The sequence below is a fragment of the Epinephelus moara genome, chromosome 23 (assembly GCF_006386435.1).
Source record: "Epinephelus moara isolate mb chromosome 23, YSFRI_EMoa_1.0, whole genome shotgun sequence".
NCBI lineage: Eukaryota > Metazoa > Chordata > Actinopteri > Perciformes > Serranidae > Epinephelus > Epinephelus moara.
In genome coordinates, this window is record NC_065528.1 from 23,398,942 (window position 1) to 23,419,489 (window position 20,548).

At 41.1% G+C, this 20,548-nt stretch overlaps 1 protein-coding gene across 3 annotated transcripts in view; it reads right to left on the minus strand.

The window, feature by feature from the left end:
* Positions 1–8,303: 8,303 nt before the first annotated feature.
* The window catches only part of pcloa (piccolo presynaptic cytomatrix protein a), an 88,472-nt gene continuing 76,227 nt past the window's right edge, over positions 8,304–20,548 (minus strand). For all 3 annotated transcript variants that reach the window (XM_050036722.1, XM_050036721.1, XM_050036720.1), the window contains 5 exons: positions 20,318–20,459; positions 20,145–20,206; positions 18,170–18,304; positions 13,344–13,489; positions 8,304–12,811 (listed from right to left, as the gene is read on the minus strand). In XM_050036722.1, the coding sequence (XP_049892679.1) occupies positions 12,668–12,811; positions 13,344–13,489; positions 18,170–18,304; positions 20,145–20,206; positions 20,318–20,459 (629 nt within the window). In that variant the 3' untranslated portion in view covers positions 8,304–12,667. The remainder of the gene's footprint in view (positions 12,812–13,343; positions 13,490–18,169; positions 18,305–20,144; positions 20,207–20,317; positions 20,460–20,548) is intronic.

Genomic DNA, 20,548 nt, shown 5'->3' on the forward strand with positions numbered 1-20,548 from the left:
AGTCAGTGAACTGTAGCTTTATATCAGAGTGCTATCTTTCTATCTGACTCTTAGCAAGAAGGCCAGTAAACATATTTTCCAAAATGTCAGACTATTCTGTTAAAGACTGCTTTTCAATATGCAGAATTTTAAATCTCTTCACCCTACTGCACTGTAGGTCTGTAGATATCTGAACACAGCCAGATGTCAGACTGTCTGAATACAGCTTGTGGCAAGACCTCAACGCTTTTCTATATTTAAAATGATTTCTCTATTTTAAAGTACAGTTGAGACTCCCTGTTCATTACTGAACCCCATACAGCGACCACAGCCGTTTATGGTGTGTGCAACAGGTGTCCATGCAAAGATTATAATTACACCAGATCATCTACCATGATGATGAGTCCCAAGTTAGCCATCACAAGGCCTCGTACAAGAAATTAGGGTCTGAACACCACTGAAAAGCAGGCAAAGTGAATCACCCAAAGAACTGAATTACATGACTCTATGAAATTGTGAATGTAGACACATGTTTCAGTCTAAGGATTTTTTAAAGGTGCAAGTACACACTAAAGACATTAAACACACATTAAACATGGCTTAATGGCGACAATTTCAAACACAAGTGCACAAATCAGCTTCACTATAACTCGCAGCATTCACAAACAAACACTTGTCTTGACACTTGACACATTTTCCCCACAAATACAACATGCTAATGTTATTAGCACAAGTCTAAGGCATTTTACATTGTATAAATTAGCCAAGTGGCTAGCGAACTTTTCCTCTACTCATATAAAACCAGGAACAACAGCAAAATTTAACAAAGGTAACGTTACAAAATTCGGTTCCATTACAACTCAGAAGATTCACTGACAAAACAACTGTCTTATACTAAACAGATTTTCCAAACGAATAGAACATGCTAACATTATTTGCGCAAGCTTATGGCATTTTACATTGTATAAATTAGCCTAGCAACTAGCGGAAATTTCCTCTGCTCATATGAAGCCAGGATAAATCACACACAAGACTTAAAATGCTATTTTTGTGGAGGCTTTACTGTCTTCACAGTTTATTGTTACTTATCTGTGAAATTAAAGTAAAAAATACCCCTTTGTTTCCACTGAGGGATTAATGCTAGGTTTTGTTTTTGAGTGCAAGTAGGTTCCAGGATGAGAGCAGACTATAGGTCCTTCGTTGATGAATATTAGGCTTAAAGTTATTTGGATGTCTGATGAAAAGGTTATCATGGTGGTTGAGGTGGTGTGTGTTTTAAAAAAAATCTCTCCAACTCATTTTTATTTTGTAACAGACTCGGCAGGCAGAAGCAGGTGGTTTGTAGCTGCAGCTGTAGAGTCACCGCCCAGCAGGTGCTGACACACATAATCGATCCACAGGCTGCCTGTAAACACACACACACACACACACACACACACACACACACACACACAGTTATCACTCTCTCTCCGTCTGTCTCGTAGAATGAGGAGCAACACAGGAAATTGGGTTGAAGCATTCAGTATATTTTTTTCCTTGTGAACTCTGACCTTATGTTTGTGACAGAAGACGTCAAAAGGTCCAAAAGAAATCATCTCAGAAAGACACCATAGGGTGACTCTGCAAAGTGGGTTTCTCACGCCCCCTGCTGGAAGACTTGTGTAACTGTAGGCAGCAGTGGAAGATGAGTCACATTGACAGATGACAGCTAATTGACAGCTGTTAGAAGCTGCAATGATGGATGACAGTGCATTCACGTAACTGATGACCAGTCCATTAGTAATAAAAGGAACATTAATTGTTTAAGTGAATCTGTTGAGCTCCATGAACTGTGTTTTGTTTGTATTATCTCCATGGTAACGGATGTAAAAGCAGGAGGGTCAAAGTTCAGGGCGTAAACGATTATGTGCATACTACATGCAACAGTACGTACTTTTTAAAGGGCAACTGCTGTACCTACTTGAAGTAAAAAGAAACCTACACCTTTACTACATAAGAGACTGAGAACACACAGACTTTGTGGTGACTTTGCCGCTTTATTTTGTTGTTGTCATCTTGTGTCTCTTCATAGTCATTGTTTGTGTCATTTTGTGCCTCTTTTTTGTTGTTTTGCCCCTTTTTGTTTTCATTTTGTGTCTCTTTGTAGTTGTTTTATGCATCTTTGACGTCAGAGAGAGGTTTTGTGGGGAATTTCTAGGTCATTTTTGTTTTTTATTTTGTGTATCTTTGAGGTCATTTTAAAACATTTTGTGTCTCTTTAAAGCATTTAGTGTGTCTTTTTGGTTGTTTTGTGTCTTTCTTTCCTCATTTTGTGTCTTTTTTGCCCATTTTGAATCTCTTTGTAGTTATTTTGTGTCTCTTTATAGTTGTTTTGTCCATTTTTTGTAGTTATTTTGTGTCTCTCTTTGGTTGTGTTGCCCCCTCTGTAGTTATTCTGTGTCTCTTTGAAGTCATTTTTTGTCTCTTTTTGATTGTTTTGTCAGTGTTTTAGTTATTTTGTATGCCTTTGTAGTCATTTTATGTTTCTTTTAATGTTTTGTGTTTCTTTCTAGCCATTTTGTGTCTGTTGATGGTTGTTTTTCGCCTCTTTTTAGTAATTTGTGCTTTACAGTTATTTTGTGTCTCTATTTTGTTACATTATCCCTTTTGTAGTTATTTCGTGTCTCTTTTGGTCCATTTTTGTTGTTATTTTGTGTCTTTTTATAGTAATTTGTGTTTCTTGTTTTCTATTTTAGTCATTTTGCGTATCTTTTTTGGTTGTTTTATCTCTTTTTCTAATTATTTTGTGCTTCTTTGAGGTCATTTTGTGTGTTTTTTAAAGAAAATGTGTCTCTTTTTTGGTCGTTTTGTGTGTCGTCTTATCATTTTGTCCCTTTAGTAGTTATTTTCATGTCTGTTTGAGATAATTTTGTGTGGGTTATTTTAGGTATTTTTGTATCTTTATTATTGTTTTGTGTCTCTTCTGGTTGCTTAGCCACTTCACTAGTTATTTTGTGTCCATTCTTGGTTGTTGTTTTTCATTTTTGTGGTTATTTTGTGTATGTTTGAGTTCATTTTGTATCTTTTTTTGGTTGTTTTCTTTCTCTGTGTAGTCATTGTGTGTCTTTTTGTGTTTGTTTTGCCCTTTCTTTAGTTATTTATGTCTCATTGCAGTTCCTTTGCATCTCTTCATGATCTTTTTGTATCTCTTTGTTGTCCGCACATGTAATATGAGTGACATTTTGTGGGTGAATCCCAGGGGGGGCCCTGACACTTTGGGCCTCTGAGCCTCCTGTGTCTGGTAGGCCCCATCAGTAATCTTATCCATGATGTAGAATAGACAAATTGTTTATGAGTATGAGTTCAGGAGTGTGAAATGAGCACTTGGCTGTTAATGCTTAGCTCCCATTAAACAATCAGCTTTTAAGAAAAAAAATCTGCTCAAAATGTGAAACATTTTAAGATCAATATAAGATGTTAGCATTGAAAATGCGCAATGTTTTTAAACTTGTGCAATATGATGACAGCCGAGAAGCCAGAAGGAATGAGAGTAGAATAAGCAAATTATTGAGAAACACAAAATTGTAACGTTGAGAAAAAAATACACAAATGTTCTCAGTGTACTGTGCAAAATTGAAAAATATTGGCTGGTAACATTTGTACAACTCACAGAATTAAGAGTATTTTAAGCCAGCAGATCATTATCAGGCATAAAACAATCCAAAAATACTTCATTTAAACACACGACAAACTCATTTAGTAAACAACACATGTCCAGTCTTTCAAGCAACTGGCTGCAACTCAAAGTAATTAATTCCTTTTCATCAGCGTCATCGTATTTCACCAGCGTTCATGAGCTGCTGCTGCTGCTGCACCCCGGCTACAGGCACATTCTTCAAGTCTTTATGATTTGACACAACTGTAAGCTGCCCATGGCTCCATCTCTGATAAAGTCCTGATCACACACTGCGAGCCAGCACTCTACAACTGCTGTTTATCTTTCAGAGCCCTCTATCCAATGAAAGCTGGCTCTCAAAATAAAGATTGACTTCTAAGATTTGAACAGAGGACAGGACAGTACTCAGCTGCTCCTCTCTACAAACTTTGAAAGATCCCTTCGTACCAACTCACAGCACACAAATCAACCCTGCCATGTTCGGACTGCCAGCGACCAATAACACTCAGGATTTATGAGACCACTTAAAAAGTACACACAAGGAGGCGGATATATATTCTCTGGCTCATTGTTCCTGTGATTTACTGGAGCAACAAAGAGGGCATTTTTCATTCTACTGAGTGAGAGGCATATGATCTTATGCCTTTGGAAACAAACACGGAAGAATAGTGTCACTGTTGTTTTAACCGAGCTCAAGGAAAGAAGACAAGGAAGAGGAGGAGACCACCCGTGAGTTGTATCCACGAAAAACAAAGAAATTATGCTTTTTTTTACCTAGCTAAAACAGGAAATTAGAAAACTATCAAAGTGGAAACATGTTGGATGGACTGATGGAACATTTGGGGGATTTTTTCAGTGATGCATGAATGAGTAGCAAATGTGTTGTGGTGTTGCCAAAGGAGTGAAAAGAAGACTGTTACTTGACCAGCTGAATTGCATCTCCCTGATTAATTGATTCTGCCCTTCATTCTTTAGCAAAGAGAGATCGTAGATGGAAGGCTGTCCACAGAATGTGTCAAAAGACTCAGTCACAGGAAAGCACAGGTGTAAATATTAAAATCAACACTGGCTGAATTCCATTTAGCTTCAGTTTCAGGGTCCTGGTGGCTCACTTATCACTCTCTCATGGCTCATACTGAGACACCTGAACACAACAGAGCCTTTGTTAATGTTATTAGGAACACCTGTGCTCTCCCTTTATGAGAAATAACTGAGGGCATCTAAAACCAACCCAGTCGCCAGAATAGATTTTGGCATTGTATGTTTCTGCAAACCTCTAATACCTTACATTGGTGTTATTATGCAGTGGATATGCTGAAACTTTACATTTAAACAAGGCAGTGGTTAATGAGTGGTTAGGTCTGGGGACAAAACCTTAAGGTTTGGTAAAGAAAGAAAGGTTTTTCTAAAAAAAATTCACTTCCGACCTCGTCACATATCGACGTTTGGTCATGGACTTTCCACGTCAAGATACAACGTGAAAGGTACCCTGGGTGTGTTGGTTGTTGACACTCTGGGACGCTAAGTCAAGTTGTGCCTGTTACATGCATTGTCTTCCTTCAAAATACACTTCTGTTTTCACAGGAAATTTACTGTTTACATACAGTCGCTTTCAAAATGCACTACGTCAGTACAACAATGCGAATTGACGTTTTTCTTCCTCCAATGTACAGGAATGTGGTTAGGTTTAGGAAAAAGAACAGGGTTTGGCTTTAGAATCTTATGGGACACCAACACTGCTTTCCCAGGTGGAAGTCGATGTTTGTTGGACCCATCCACCGCCACTCCACCCTACTTGGACTTTCGCCACCTCAGCTTTCATTCTTGTCCCGCTGTGTTTCCCCCTGATGCCACCCTGCTCCATTAAACTATAACAGTGACTGGCCGCGTAGCAGTCTTTGCTGCTGCTCTCATGCGCATGGAAGGGCAGAGAGGTTTGCTCTCTCTGCCTCAAACTTTCCCTGTTTGCGCATGGAAGGGCAGAGAGGTGTTTTTTTTTTTTTTTTGTTTTTTTTTAAAAACTAGCCAAGTAGGCCTACTTTTGAAGTGCGACGTCAGTGTCTGATGTCGCAAGTCACTGCCCAAGCGCCGGATTTTAATGACTTCGGAGTGAGACTGGGTTGGTTTTGCTGGCACAGTCCGTGCTGGAAATGCAGTTATATCTCTGTAAAAAAAAAAGGTGCTTTTCCTGGTGCTTTTAGTGATAGGTCACTAAATACACCTATGTTTGTTGGCTAAAAACGCTGCGATGATTCACTTAAAAAACACCTGATTTTGTTTTTTGTTGGTCCCAAACATTGCTCTGCAGCTTGGCATGCATCTGGCCCAGTCGTTACCCCATCCACCATGCCCTCCACCACCTGCATACAAAGTTCATGGTATTCTTCATCATTTTGGAAACACAGATATGATACTATAAAACCAAGTGGCAACCTCTGTGGCTAAAAGTAAAGCCAATGCTGAAGTGCCAAACAAACTGCAGTTCCTCGAAAGGGCCACTTGAGGCTGGCTCTATGAGTGAGTCAGTCCTCATAGACCCCCATGTTAAAATGCCCAACTTTGCAGCAGAAATAAACATGTTGACAGCCTGGTACAAAAAACAAACAAACAAACAAAATGTTCCTGTTAATGACAGCACTATGGTGCTTAAAGGGATAGTGCACCCAAAATGAAAATTCAGCCATTATCTACTCACCCATATGCCGAGGGAGGCTCAGGTGAAATTTTAGAGTCCTCACATCCCTTGCGGAGATCCAAGGGGAGAGGGGGTAGCAACACAACGTTTGACGTTTTTCCAAGCAACTTTTTATGTCGGGGCTTCAGGACACTTGGATCACTATGGACGAGCAGTATGCAGATATTTTGTGGTTTCAATTATATGTTTTTGGACGTTTGAATCTGGGGCGCCGTAAGCCTCCATTAGGTGGAGTCGTGTTGCTACCCACTCTCCCCTGGGATCTCCGCAAGGGATGTGAGGACTCTAAAACTTCACCTGAGCTTCCCTCGGCATATGGGTGAGTAGATAATGGCTGAATTTTTTGGGTGCGCTATCCCTTTAAAGTTACACATAATTAAGGGCGTGGTGGCTTTGAATGGCAGATGGTTGCTATCCCTGAACAAGTTGCTCCCACAGTGACAGCATTGGTGAGGGATATGTTACGGCTTTATTTATTATTATTATCATTATTATTGGTCAAAATTGGCTCTTTTGATAGTAAAGGTTGATGACCCCTGCTTTAGGGAGTTTGCTGTTCAGATTTTCTGTTAAGTACATTTAGCTTGAATAGTTTTATACCTGTTTTTTTTTTGGCTAGTGTAAATATGCATTTGCATTGTCTCGCAGGTTCCCTTGAATCGCGGCTGCACCTCAATCGTGGGTCTTGGTACTACTGCTATTATCATACTTTTATTACCAAAATACTAATATTACTATTATATATTATAGCTATTGTCATTGCTGTCTGCCCTGCATCTCTCTCTGTCTCTCTCATTTTTTCATACAGATTACTGCAAATTTATTATGTTGCTGTGTTCTGTATGACATCTATTGCACGTCTGTCCGTCCTGGAAGAGGGATCCCTCCTCAGTTGCTCTTCCTGAGGTTTCTACCATTTTTTTCTCATGTTAAAGTTTTTTTGGGCGGGGGAATTTTTCCTTATCCACTGTGAGGGTCCAAGGACAGAGGGATGTTGTATGCTGTAAAGCCGTCTCAGGCAAATTTAACTGAATTATCACAGTTAATCGTAGCTTTAAATGCTAACCAAGCTAGTAGCTAGATAGGGTCAGGGTTAGCTCCACCCTCTTGTCCAAATATGGCCACTCCTGGCCCCAAATATCCAAGATGGCGATGGCCAAAATGCCAAACTTCAGGTTTACAAACCAATGGGTGATGTCACAGTAGCTATGTTCATTATTTTATACAGTCTAATATGTACAAATGCAACGTATCCTTGTAAAAACTTAAGCAGCAGCAAAAACAACCATGTATGATGTCATAGAAATCACATATTACCCATTTCGTCAATGGAAACATTTGGTCTGCCTTTGCAAACAAATCATTGACTAACATATGGGAGTGTAAAGGCCCTGCACACACACCAGGTGCTAATTAAACCTCGTCTCACCTTGAAGTTGGAGACATGCCACAGGAGAGAGGAGCTGTCGGTCAGACACACCTGCACACACCATCACAGCCTTAACTTATTAACCAGTAAGTGAAAACACCTGTGTGGATGAACCACAGCTGTGCAGGCTCCATGAGGATTCTTGGTCAAAATGAAAGCAAATGGCGCCATCTTGTGGTTGAATTCTGGTACTGCACATCCCTGGTCACACATCATCTGCAAAAATAACCCCGTTTTCCCAAATAAAACTGTGTTAAGGTCAATAATGCAGCGCACAAGGTTTAATTTGTACTGATATTTAATATTTAGACATGGGGCAACAGCCATTTTTACAGCACAATTTGCATAATTTATCAATACCTCCTGTATACAATCACAAAACCATGACAGTATATTTTTTTTCAGTTTACTTACAAGTGAAAAACCAGACGGGTTTTACAAGCATAATCTTTGTACAGTCAGCATACATCATCAATAATTTTAATAGGTTTTTATTCATAATTTCCCCCTCTATAACATTTTGTACTATATCTTCCTCTACCTCATTCTTTTTTTTTTGTTTACTTTAATAATATCTGGACACAAAAATAGTATGAACCACCAACAAAACATGCAACATCCAGTGTGAGCACATTTAAATTCTCCTGCGACTGCTCCGAGTTGTTACGATAGACTTCTGTGTAGTTAGATTCTGGTAAACCTTTAGTGTTTGGTGCGAAGGGGGTTGGGGTAAATCTGGGTCCCTACAGACAGACATAAGGTCGTTTCTCAGTCTATCCGCTGTACATTGATCGAGAGAAAAACAACGTCCTTTTACTTCTATCATCACACACCTTTTTTTTTTTTTATGTCTGCTAAAAGACCTATTGCTCCCCAAATCCCAGTATAAAAAGCGATGTATTTACATGGTTGGAAATAGAGAGATGGCATCTGTGTGTGTGTGTGTGTGTGTGTGTGCGTGTGTGTGAGAGAATGCATGTATTTCTGTGTGTTATTTTAAAGTTTGACAGACAACACTTAAAAGAAGAGATATGCATTAGAGCCAATGACATGCATGGACTTGATATGAAGATGCTACACACAAGCACGTGGGTATAAAAAGAAGGAAAACCAAAAAACACACACCGACTTTAAATCTCAGGCAAATGTCCAGTGATTATAATGAAGTCTTTTTTGGTAATTTCTCATACACAACTGTTCAAACAGGGGGTGCAGAAAAAGAATAGGAATGTTATTTTTTCTTCTCTCGACTCGTAACTATGTGAAATTTGGGATCTATGTGAGTGTGTTCGTGCACAAGGACGATGAGAAAGTTGGTTCTCTGAGTTTCAGGCTCTCTACACCTTGTAAACAAGCACTACATTGTGTATAAAAACAAAAAAGTTCTCCACTTTTTTATGTACACCTGATATATACTGTAAACAAATATAATACAACGTGTGAAATAGTCTCACAGGCAATAAATAAAAAGTACAAAATAACACACAAAAGTCACATTAAAGCAGTCGTCGTTTCATGGAGGACATGAAAACACAGCAGTGCAAAGAAAAAAGTCGATATAAATGCTTCCTTTCGTCTCACGTTTCCGGCGAGTCAAGATGCAGTTACCACCTTTATATGGTAGATGTTGCATAGAAATCACTCAGATATTAAGTTTCACTGCTAAGTTGGACTGGAAATGTTGAATGGACCAGCTGTTCTGCTTCTTGACCCCCGTACGAGTGCACGTGATGACCTTTATCAAGACGTAACAGACAGATTCTTAAAGACGTTGATGATTTGGATTAGAAGAGATAAATGATAACACATATGTCAAAACAAAACATAAGCATGCTACTGTAATAGCATTGTCATGTCTTAGAATGGTAACAGTCAGTGGTGTAGTGGAGGATATGCGCCGGAGGGTGTACCTGCCTCTTTTTCTGGCTGTTTACTGCAGTGGTTCCCAACCTTTTCCTTGGGTAAACTGACGACTCCTGACTAAGTGAAATCAGCAAGGCGTTCTCATCCCCATTGGTCGAATACTGCCGTTTTGTCAGTGGACCTGAAAGTCAAAGTAGGACGTACTAGCTAGCTCCCTGCATCAGTTTTGGACGTTCTTGGACGGCTTGTCAATTTATGTTTGTTATATCCATTGTGTCTTTTCAAAATACACTTCAGTTTTCACAGAAAATGTGCAGTTTCTGCTCCTTAGATGAATACGGTCTTTTTCAAAATAGACTTACAGTGCAGGCGAAACGCTTCATTTTTACATTGATGTCTTTAAGGGTGCTTTCAGACCTAGAGTTGTCTTGCTTTGGTCTGAATCAGGGACTAATTTGGTCACAAAGTTGTACAATTACCTAGAGTTGGTTCGTGTTCTCACGGCAGCATTTACAAGAGGACCAGATCAAATGTCTTGCACGAGAAATCTGCTCTTGACTGGTCAGAATTTCCATGCGGGAAAAATCCAGGAAGTAAACAAAGCGTTGAAGAAGAGTACACTTGGAAGATAAATGTGACACTTTCTAATGTCACAATGGAGGGACAACTACGCAGGTTGATTTTAGCGCTGCTCATCGTGGACTATATTGCTGTCATTGTTCATTTTAGTCAAACCATACAGTTTGAAAACGAGGCGCGGCTCCAACTAGAAAACAGTGTTTTGATGCATTGGATGTGCTGAATGTGCATATTAAGGCAGTACAGGAGGAGGTGCACATTAATAATCCTCCAGGACTGTAACATGCTCATGTTTAACCCAAACAATGTGTCATGTGACTGCAGTTGGTTCAGATCCAGGTCGGAACACGTTCTCACCACAAACGAACCGCACCAGAGTTCCTTTGTAACCGGACAAAGGGCACCTGCCCGAATTAACTGCACTTAGGGGGCAAACAAACTTGAGATTGATTGAACTGAACCAAACAGGGCAGGCATCTACTTTAAATTGTCTTACCCCTTTTCAAATCAAGAAGGCCTTGTGACCTCCGTGAAGCTTTATTAACCTCTAGTGAGGGTTGGGAACCAGTGCTTTACAGCATACCCACCTATCAGCCACAAAGCCATTGGAATGTATAGGAGAGTATACCCACTTCCTTCCTTGGTAACCTGCCCATCTACTTATGAGAGATTTATACTTCTGCGTTGAATTGATGCCGTACCTACGGTGTAGCCTGACGCGCACCTCCCCAGAAATGTCACAACACATCGCGCCAATGCAGACCTTATAGTGAAGCTTATTTGTGCACTTGTGTTTGAAATCGTCTCTATTAAGCCATATTTAATGTGTGTTTAATGTGTGTTTTGAATCAACTCAACTTTACAGCACTTCACAGAAACCACATCGCCTACCAGTGTTTTGGAGGTGTAACTGCAGAGTGACACAGACACCACCGCACAAGTATAAATGCTCACAATGGCGCAGGCCATGTGTGCAGGCTACGGCATAATCTATGCATAGAGCTGACGCACAAGTATAAATCCCGCTTACATTGTACACCCAACTCATCGTCTACCACTACACCACTGATAACAGTTTTCATGGATGGTTTCCGACACCTTTGTCTCTTGTTCGCTGCAAAATCTCCTGATATTGTCGTCCTTCTACTTCACCTCTCTACTTCCTCCCCTAGGAAAGAAAAAAAATCTCTCGCTGTCTCATTTTTAGCAGGATGATGACGTCAGTTTTACATTCTATGCAGAAAAAGTGCAAAATACCACAAAAGCGTGCTCCTATGAACAAAAGCAGGACTGATATGGGACTCGTCATGTGCCTGGATCTCACAAAAGAAAAACAAGAAATACTTAAATCTCATCTGGTTAAAGGTGTCACATTCTAAAGGGGCATCGTGGGTAAATAAAACCTCTATGTCACAATCATCAAGACTCGATTGTCCGTGATAAAGATATCTATATATCTATCTATATATGTTATAATTAATTTCCAGCTATGACACTTCACTATATACAAAGTGAACCTTGGAGGTGATTTTTTTTTTCTGTGCTGAACATGTGGCACTGCATACCAAATAGATAAACTCATGCGCACAATATATAGTGTCCAATTTGATATATATCAATATCGATCCATTATCAAACAATGATAATCATTTGATAGTTTACACGTACGGAGAGAAAAGATGTCAACGAGGAGATGTTTTTAATAAATTCATGCTTGCTGAGAATCCTTTTTTCCTCTGGAACTGGAATGCTAGGTAGTGTGTTAGAAAATATACTATGCTTTCTTCCCAGGATAGATTTTTAAATAATCGAGGAGGAGACAAATGATAGAACTCTACGCTAGTATAATAATACAAAAATAAATAGGAGGTCTCCGTAGCGGAGTCTTCAATATTTCATTCCCAAAATGCTTTGTAAATCAATAAAACTCTGCGCTCATAATAAAGCAATGAGGAAAATCTTTCATGGATAAAACATCTTAATAAATAAATTTGAATCCACAAGTGTGTCCATTCCCTGTAGAATTAAAATGTCTCTTCTGCGTGAATGAGTGTGCAAAGTTGTCTTGGATAATCGTGTGTGTGTGCATGTGTGTATGTGTTGTGATTTGAAGTGTGTAATACCTGGTTGACTCCGTGTCTGACCTCTGAACTCAGCACCTGTGTTCTCCTCAGCCCCGGCTTCACTACTGTACACTGTACGTCCTGTAAACTTGTGTTCGTTTCCTGTAAACGCAAAACTACTTCCTCAAAACCTCCTGCACGACAGAAATCATCATCACAGCTGCTCTTACGAACGAAAGCGTCCTCCAAAACTCTGAGCCCTGAAATAAAGATTGAAGAAAGAGATATTTTCGCCCCCTCCCGTACCCACACCACCCTCTCCCCCACCCGTCAAGAGTGGATCGATGACAGACACCTCTTTGTGCCCTCTCAGGCTTAGTTTGTTTTTTAGATTGAGTCTCCTTCTATGAGTGGATCTGGGCGGTGCTGGCGAGCAGCTTGTGCCAGCTCACCACTCGCTTGCGTAGGTCGACTTTGTCCAGCCACACGTAGGCCTCCCCGATCAGGGTCTTCTTTACGAACTTTCCACCGTTGGACACCAGGAAGAGCTTATGTGGAAAGAACAGAAAGCAGTATGTTATACAACTGAATCTTTAAAGTAATCTACCAGGTGTACAAAAGATTGATATCCATAGTTTAACAGGGGGAGGTGTGCGTGAGGGGCTGAGGAGTCAAGAGGAAGAAGCTGAATGAGGGAGGACGCTTTTGCACAGGCACTGAACAGTATTGTAGTACATCAAAATACCCTAGTTTAACAGCAATAAAAATATATTTTTATGGTTTCACATAATCTGTTTTTTCATGCCTAAAGAGGAATAAAAACACTTGACTGAAATAGTCCTAATTCATGCATGGAAGGGTTAGATGTTTTCCCTGTTTCCAGGCTTTATGCTAAGCTAAGCTAACCATGTCCTGGTTCTAGCATCATATTTAGAAGACATATACAAGTGGTACCCAGTTTCTCATCTAACTCTTGGCAAGAAAACAAACAAAAAAAACCATATTCAAATAAGAAGCATTACTTGATACGTTAGTGTCCGAATGATTACAGAATGAATTCAACGACCGGATTAGGATTACCTGTAGAGAGTGTCCTGCGGGGTTCATACAGAAGCGGAAGGTTTCATTAAAAGATGGCTCGCGGTCATGACGACACACTCTGGTCTTCTTCTTGATGATCCTTTTCTGGGTGGCGATGTTCACCACATAGAGCTTCACATATAGATCTGTGGACACACACACACACATACAAATCAGTGTAAAGCTGACATCACACTGAATAAATGTGATTCTGGGTGAAGCCCAGAGGCAAGAAGAGCTGTCCCTGTTGTAGCTGTTAGTGTCCTTATTCAAAGTATTATATTTCAACTCGAATCATACAAGAGATGTAAATAGACTGTGATTGTTTCATGCTTCTTTCCCGATCCTGTATATTGTCTGTGTATGAATTTTACCAACTCTGTCAAATCTGTGTGGATGCTTTTGCTATTATATGTCACACCCAGACGCTAATGTTCACCACCTTTTCACAGATTAAGTATGAAATCAGTTAACCATGGAGGGAAACACGAGTGACCGAATTTGAAATTGGGCCTACGCATTAAAAAAAAAAGATTCTGAGAAAAATCTCAGGATTTCCATGATTTAAGTTGTAAATTTGCAAAAAAAACAACAAAAAAAACCAAACAAATTAAAAAAACATATTACTACTACTGCTATGACACGACTACTAGTAGTAATAATAATAATAAATACAGAGTCGCTGGGAGATGGGGGGTAATATTCAAAGAAAACAAATGTCACTTTCTGAAAACAAAACAAAACAAAAAAAAACAACTATTTTCCTGAATTTTTTTCTCAGTAATTTGTGGTTTTCTTCTCTGAATATTATAGTTATATATAAGTTTTCTTTTTCTTGATATTAGATATTTCTAAGAATATAACCCCTTCAATTCAGTTCAGTTCAGTTTGATTGAATTGAACTTTTTTTTTTATCCCAAAGGAAATTCTTGTGCCAGAGATTGCTTCAAACTACAGTTACACTAACACTAAGTACAGTTACCAGTGGGTTCCCCAGGTCAGGGTCACTAACTGGGCCCAGTTTTATTACAATAGAGTATTAAATATCTGGTAAAATATACAAATATACAAGATAGAAGTGTTTTCAAGGAGCAAAACCAAAAGCCAGTGCCTAATAGAGTAACAATAGGAGTATGATAAATACAAGAGTTACTAAAAATTAAAATGGTGGAAAAAAACAGACTGCGCCTGATAATCATTGTTATAATGAATAAGATGCAATTTGATGGCCACAGGTAGAAAAGATCTCCTGTGACATTGTGTGATCCTCCCTCACCCTGCTCAGTATTTCTTTCTTTTATCTACAATGGCTCTAATATGCCAGTCTGGGTCAGTCATACTTGTTGGGTGAGTTGAGTTGGGTGGAGTTTATTTTTCTCCTGCAGCCAGCCACTAGAGGGCAGTAAGAAGGCTGTAACTCCAAAGATGTCGAGGCCACTTAACATGTAGAGAAGAAACGCTTCAGAAATAGTCACAGATGCATTCTGTGCTTTCTACATAAACCTTTGTGTGCACGTTCCATCTGGAAGCAAAAGCATATCAAACAAGTGGCCGGCAGCTTGGGTTTTAGGATGTAAATATGACTGGAGGAGGCGCGGTGGGTGGCAAGCTGCGCTCTGTCGAGGGAAGATAAGTCTGATTTTACTGTGTGCACCAGCTGTGTGTGTGCAGTGTTAATGAAGTCACATGTAATCTAAATACTGTTATACATACTGTGGATACCACTGGTTAGATTACACAGTAGTCCTTGTTACTCAGGGTGCTGCTGATTTTCTAAACTATAAGATTAGAGTTACAGTAATAAGATTAAGTTTTCATCCTGGGTGCCAGAGGCCTCTTCCTCCTCTGCTGCAGCACAGGAGCTCTTAAGCACCTCCTCCATGCCAGGTGTGATGCACCTTGTTAAGTAATGCAGCACACCTGGGCAGATCTACAAGGGAGGGAAAGGGACAGCAGCACAGAACACATGAACACAGTCACAACAGACTTGACCGCTGCCTTAGATACAGTCAATCACTCGATTTCTTTATCTCGTCTTAAAGAGTGTGTGGGTATTAAGGGTATGGCCCTTGAATGGTTCAAGTCTCATCTGATAAAAAGGAGTTTCTCTGTTCAACTTGGTGAATTTTCTTCTCCTGTGGGGTACCCCAGGGGTCCATTTTGGGCCCCTTACTGTTTTCCCTATATATGCTGCCCCTGGGTTCCATTTTCAAAAAATATGCTATCTCCTTCCATTGTTTTGTGGACAATGTGCAGATTTATTTGCTGTTTAAAATCAATAATACAGACTCACTGCAAGCCCTGTTAAACTGTTTGAGAGATCTAAAAACTTGGCTGGATTTGAACTTTAAGTGCTTGAATGAAAATAAGACTGAAGTTATTGTGGTTGGTTGTTCTGATCAGGCAAACTCACTCCGAAGTCGTCGAAATCCTGCGCTTGGGCAATAAAGGCATCCTTTAACGTCGGCATGATACTCGGCTGGTTGCCGTTATAGTTTAACGGTGCCTGGACGAAAGTTAAGGTGGCGGGCGGGAGTGGTGGTGGGTGGGTCCAACAGTAACACACCCAGGGTACCTTGCACGTTGTATGTAGATGTGGAGAGTCCATGACCAAACATGTCAATATGTGACGAGGTCAGAGTGAGAATGTGTTGCTGTGGCAAGGATAGTGCCTTTACATGTATACATGGGGTGCCTGCTCTACCCCCTGAGCTACTGGGCGACCCTAATACTGTGAGATAATATTGGAAGGTTAGATATTCAGATATCTAGATATTCACTGCTGCTGATAGTCAGTGTTGCAGTTCTTGTCCAAGTGCACACACAGTGACACGTCAAACCTCTGCTACTGTACAGTATGTCCACTGTGTGCCCCTTTTTTATGTGTGATTTACGAGGTAGAGTGCAAGATTGGCGGTTCGATCCCCGGCTCCTCCAGTATCCTTGGGCGAGATACTGAACCCCAAATTGCTCCCAATGGCTGTTACATCAGTGTGTGAGTGCGTGTGAATGGTTACTGAGTAGCAGGTGGCACCAGGTATGCTAGCCTTGGCCACCAGTGTGTGACTGGGTCAATGTGACACGTAGTGTAGAAGCACTAGAAAAGCACTACACAAGTGCAGCCCATTACTCCTGTCTCTGTGGTGTTTTTAACCCTGCGCCGATACATTACTGCAGACTGGGTTAAGTGAATGTCTAATGCTGCTTTCCAAGGGACTGTTGGCTGGAAAACACTATCTCAACACCTGTGGTTCTGCACCGAGACAAACTGGCAAGGATTTTGTGGTTATGTCACATGCCAGTTTTTCTAAACAGTGTGGGCTGTGTGGGCCTCCCAGCTGTCAAATATTAAAATTATGAAAATGATATGTATTGCATATTATTGTTTCTGAACGCTGTGAAGGGATTGTGAAGAGTTCTGACAGAAGTGTGAACAAAAGTGGAAATAATTGACTTTTTAAAAAGTCCTGCATGTTGAGCCGTAAAGTTTTTTAATTAAGTTATTATAAATAAGGTTCAGGAACAATATCACACTGCTCTCACTCATGATTAACTAAATTCCTTTTCTGTCAGTCCTGTCATCCTTCAGTCTTTTATTGAGAGCCTCCTGTGCTTTTCATTTATCTGCTGGTTTCACAGCCTCACACTGAAAGACAGAAACAGTCTAAATAGCACTGTTAAAATCTGCTCTGAGATCACAGGAGTGACACAACAGGACTTGTCTTTTTTTTCCAATCAACAAATCCTCCTGAAAGTCAAAACTACTTGTAATTTATCTTCTTCTGGAACGTGTTCTTGCAGGTGAATTTTCCCTGTTGCCGTCAGGGAGTCGTTACACTTTACCTGCTTGTAAAACTATCCGGTATTGAAAATTTTTTGCACATATTGACGTTTAGTTATATACAGCGTGCGAGGTATCCTGGGTGCGTTGGTTGTTGACGATCCGCCTTGTGAAGTTTTCTCCTTTCAAGATACATTTCCGTTTTCACAGGAAATTTGCCGTTTACATACAGTCTCTTTCAAAATAAAAGCACTACATCAGTACAACAACACCACAAATTGACTTTTTTTCCCTCCAACGACAAACACACATGGTTAGGTTTTGGAAAAAAGAACAGGTTTTGGCTTTAGAATCTTAGGGGATGCAAACTCTGCTCTCTTGGGTGAAAGTCTGCGGTTGTTGGACCCATCCACCACCACTCCCGCCCGCCCTACTGCCTTAACTTTTGTCCCTATTCCACTTCGTTTCCCCCTGACGCTGCCGGGCACCGTTAAACTATAACGGCTACTGGCCACGTATCATGCCGACATTCAAGGACGCCTTTTTTCGTTGGCTTCTGACGCGGCAAGTCTCTGCCCAAGCCCCGGATTTCGACGACTTCAGAGTGAGACCACGCTCGCTCAGACCGACATTGTCTCTCCTGATTGTCTCTCTTCCCATTACCCTCCCCTCTAAACCCCGTTCTTCTCCTCTCTGTCTTGTCAGCAGAGCAGCATGGTGGCCCAGCTGCACTGGAGGGGAGATGGCGAAGCCTGAAACTCAACGACACCCTCCAGCCACACCACGACTCAGTTCAAACCCCTTTTTATCCCTCTCCTCGACCCCCACCCACATCATCCAATCATACGTGACCCCAACCAACCTTGTCCACCAGTAAACAACCCCCTTCTCATCCCTCCCCTCGACCCCCATCATCCCATCGAACACTCTCCTCACCCCATCTTTCCCTTATCCTGTAGACACCCTACATAAAACTACTTGCATAATGTACACGTCGTGGACACATGGAAATTTGTGCGTGGTGTGTTCACTTATATTAAAGTACCAGGCAGGTGGTCTGGAGTCTTGAACTTGTAGGTGATGTTGCGACATTGAAGAATCTCAAGGACCAGTTGCTCACCCTCCGTCTTCACCTCCTTCTTCAGAGCGATCTTGATCTCCCCCATCACCTGGGACTTACCTGAACACACACACACAAATTCAATCAGCACAGTTAGATACACACCACACATGAGTTTGAGTATCTCAGCTGCACATATACAATGCCATCAATGTGTGTCTCTCACTGCCTCTTGTGTTTGTGACTGCCCTCCGCTGGAGACAAAGTGTACTGCAGTGATGAGTAATATCAAACATGGCCTGCGAGCAATCACATTTATTTGTTTAACAAGGATGGTGAGAAGTTATGAGGAGCTCTGCCTGGCTTTTGGTTGCCGTGGAAACTGAATGGAAATTACAGTTTTGAAAGCTGGGTCAACAAGACCCTGGCGAATGGCGAGGGTAGCCTCCGTGTGTGTGTGTGTGTGTGTGTGTGTGTGTGTGTGTGTATGTGTATGATACCAGAGGACAGACACATTGACACAAAGAGTCAGAGTCAGAGGGAAGAGAGAGCAAATGATAAAGAGATTAAAAGCCATGTGGATAAGAATAACTGCATTAATGTGATCATCAGTGTGTGTGTGTGTGTGTGTGTGTGTGTGTGTGTGTGTGTGTGTTTTAAGCTACCGTCTCACACTTTGTCGGAAATGTGAAAGTGAGATAACAAACCTCTTTCTAGCTTTTAAAGGTCATCTTTGCACATTTGTATTAGTCATAACTACTTGACTCAAACTTCACAGGCAGGAGGGAGAAGTTATAAAAATCAGTGAAGGAAAATTGATAAAAATAATCTGTAAATTAATTAGTTAATATGTCTACATATGATGTGAATGATGCATATGAACATTTTAATACCAGCGATGGAAAGAGTCAAGTAAAGAGACTAGATTTTCAAGCTAAAAAAACATGACACAGGTAAGATAGTAATCTGTGAACAGCATTACTAATCTTGAAACCTATTTTTTTTTTTATTTGAATCCATGCCATAATAATCTGGGCTGCTCTAACTGACCCTTCGCTAAGTCCCACCCCCTGATGCAGACTGGCCAATCATAATGTAGCATCGGGCCGGCTCAGACCAGGGTCCGACAACAACACAGCTGTGCTCCATTGACTCTAATGCAATTGTTTCAGATTTCCTTCATTTTCAGGCTGGTTGTGTGGATTTGGAGCTAAATGTTGTGCCTGGGGCACGTCGTGTATTAATGATACTCGTTACCTGGAGAGGTTAGAGAAAGATATACGCTTCTGCCCTGTTCCGAAGCCAAAACCGACCCTGCTGTACAGGAACCAGTGAAGAGAAGCAGGGAAACTTTGCTGATATTCAATCAGCTCTGTGTCATCGCAGTGTGTGCAGATGAATGTTGTTTGGCTTACCCCGGAGATTCCTGCCCGTCCTGCGGCAGAGGTCCTAGAGCTGGCAGTGGCATGGTGGCAAAGCCAAACACCGTTCATCTGCACACACTGCGATGCCACACAGCTGGTTCAATATCAGCAGAGTTTCCCTTTATATTCATTGTCTTCTGTGGTGATCAGCAGTGATGTGGTGATTCACTTTTACACTGTGATCTGTAGCCTATAGTTCGGCTTTAGCTTCTAACTATCTTTGTCTTTTTAACCTGTTGTTGCTGCTGAGTCAGTTTGACATCCTGGATATATCCTTCAAACACAGACTGTAGACCCCTCTGTCTGCTTCTCTCTGGAATCACTCTTTCATTTCTATATGTGTATTTCTGAAGTGGCAATCTGAATCTGTTACAAGAGCCTGTTCTCTGGCCAACATGCTGTTGGAGGGCCTGCTCTCTCTGCAAGCCCCCCATCCCATGGGCCCCAGTGCAACTGCACTGCCTGCACTGCAAACAATGTATGTGTGTGTGTGTGTATGAATGTATCAACACCCATGCATGTATAGTATGTCTAACCTTCAGCGTCACCAAGTCCCATTGATGATTTCATCGCGTCTGTGCCGTTGGGAATCTTTCCACTAAAGAGAGGGGAAACAAAATCCTGGAAATTTACAAAACTATACAAGAGTTTATATCACACTCTATGTCTTCTGTTTTTTAAGATAAAGGAATTATGAAAGCTGACTCACAATCGGGGCACCTGGAAGATGGCACTGTCCACCTCGTTCGTCTCTCCTTCTTCGTCCAGCAGGCTGTAGGCGCTGCCGCTCAGGCCGCTGTCCAACGAGGCCGCTGTGACCGGGGCATCGCTGGATCTGTAGCTCGACCGAGCTGTGCAGAGATACGACCACACCCATCACGACAAAGAGACAGGAAGAAAAATTGCACCTCTGCCGGATCCAAGATTGTAAAAACTAGGG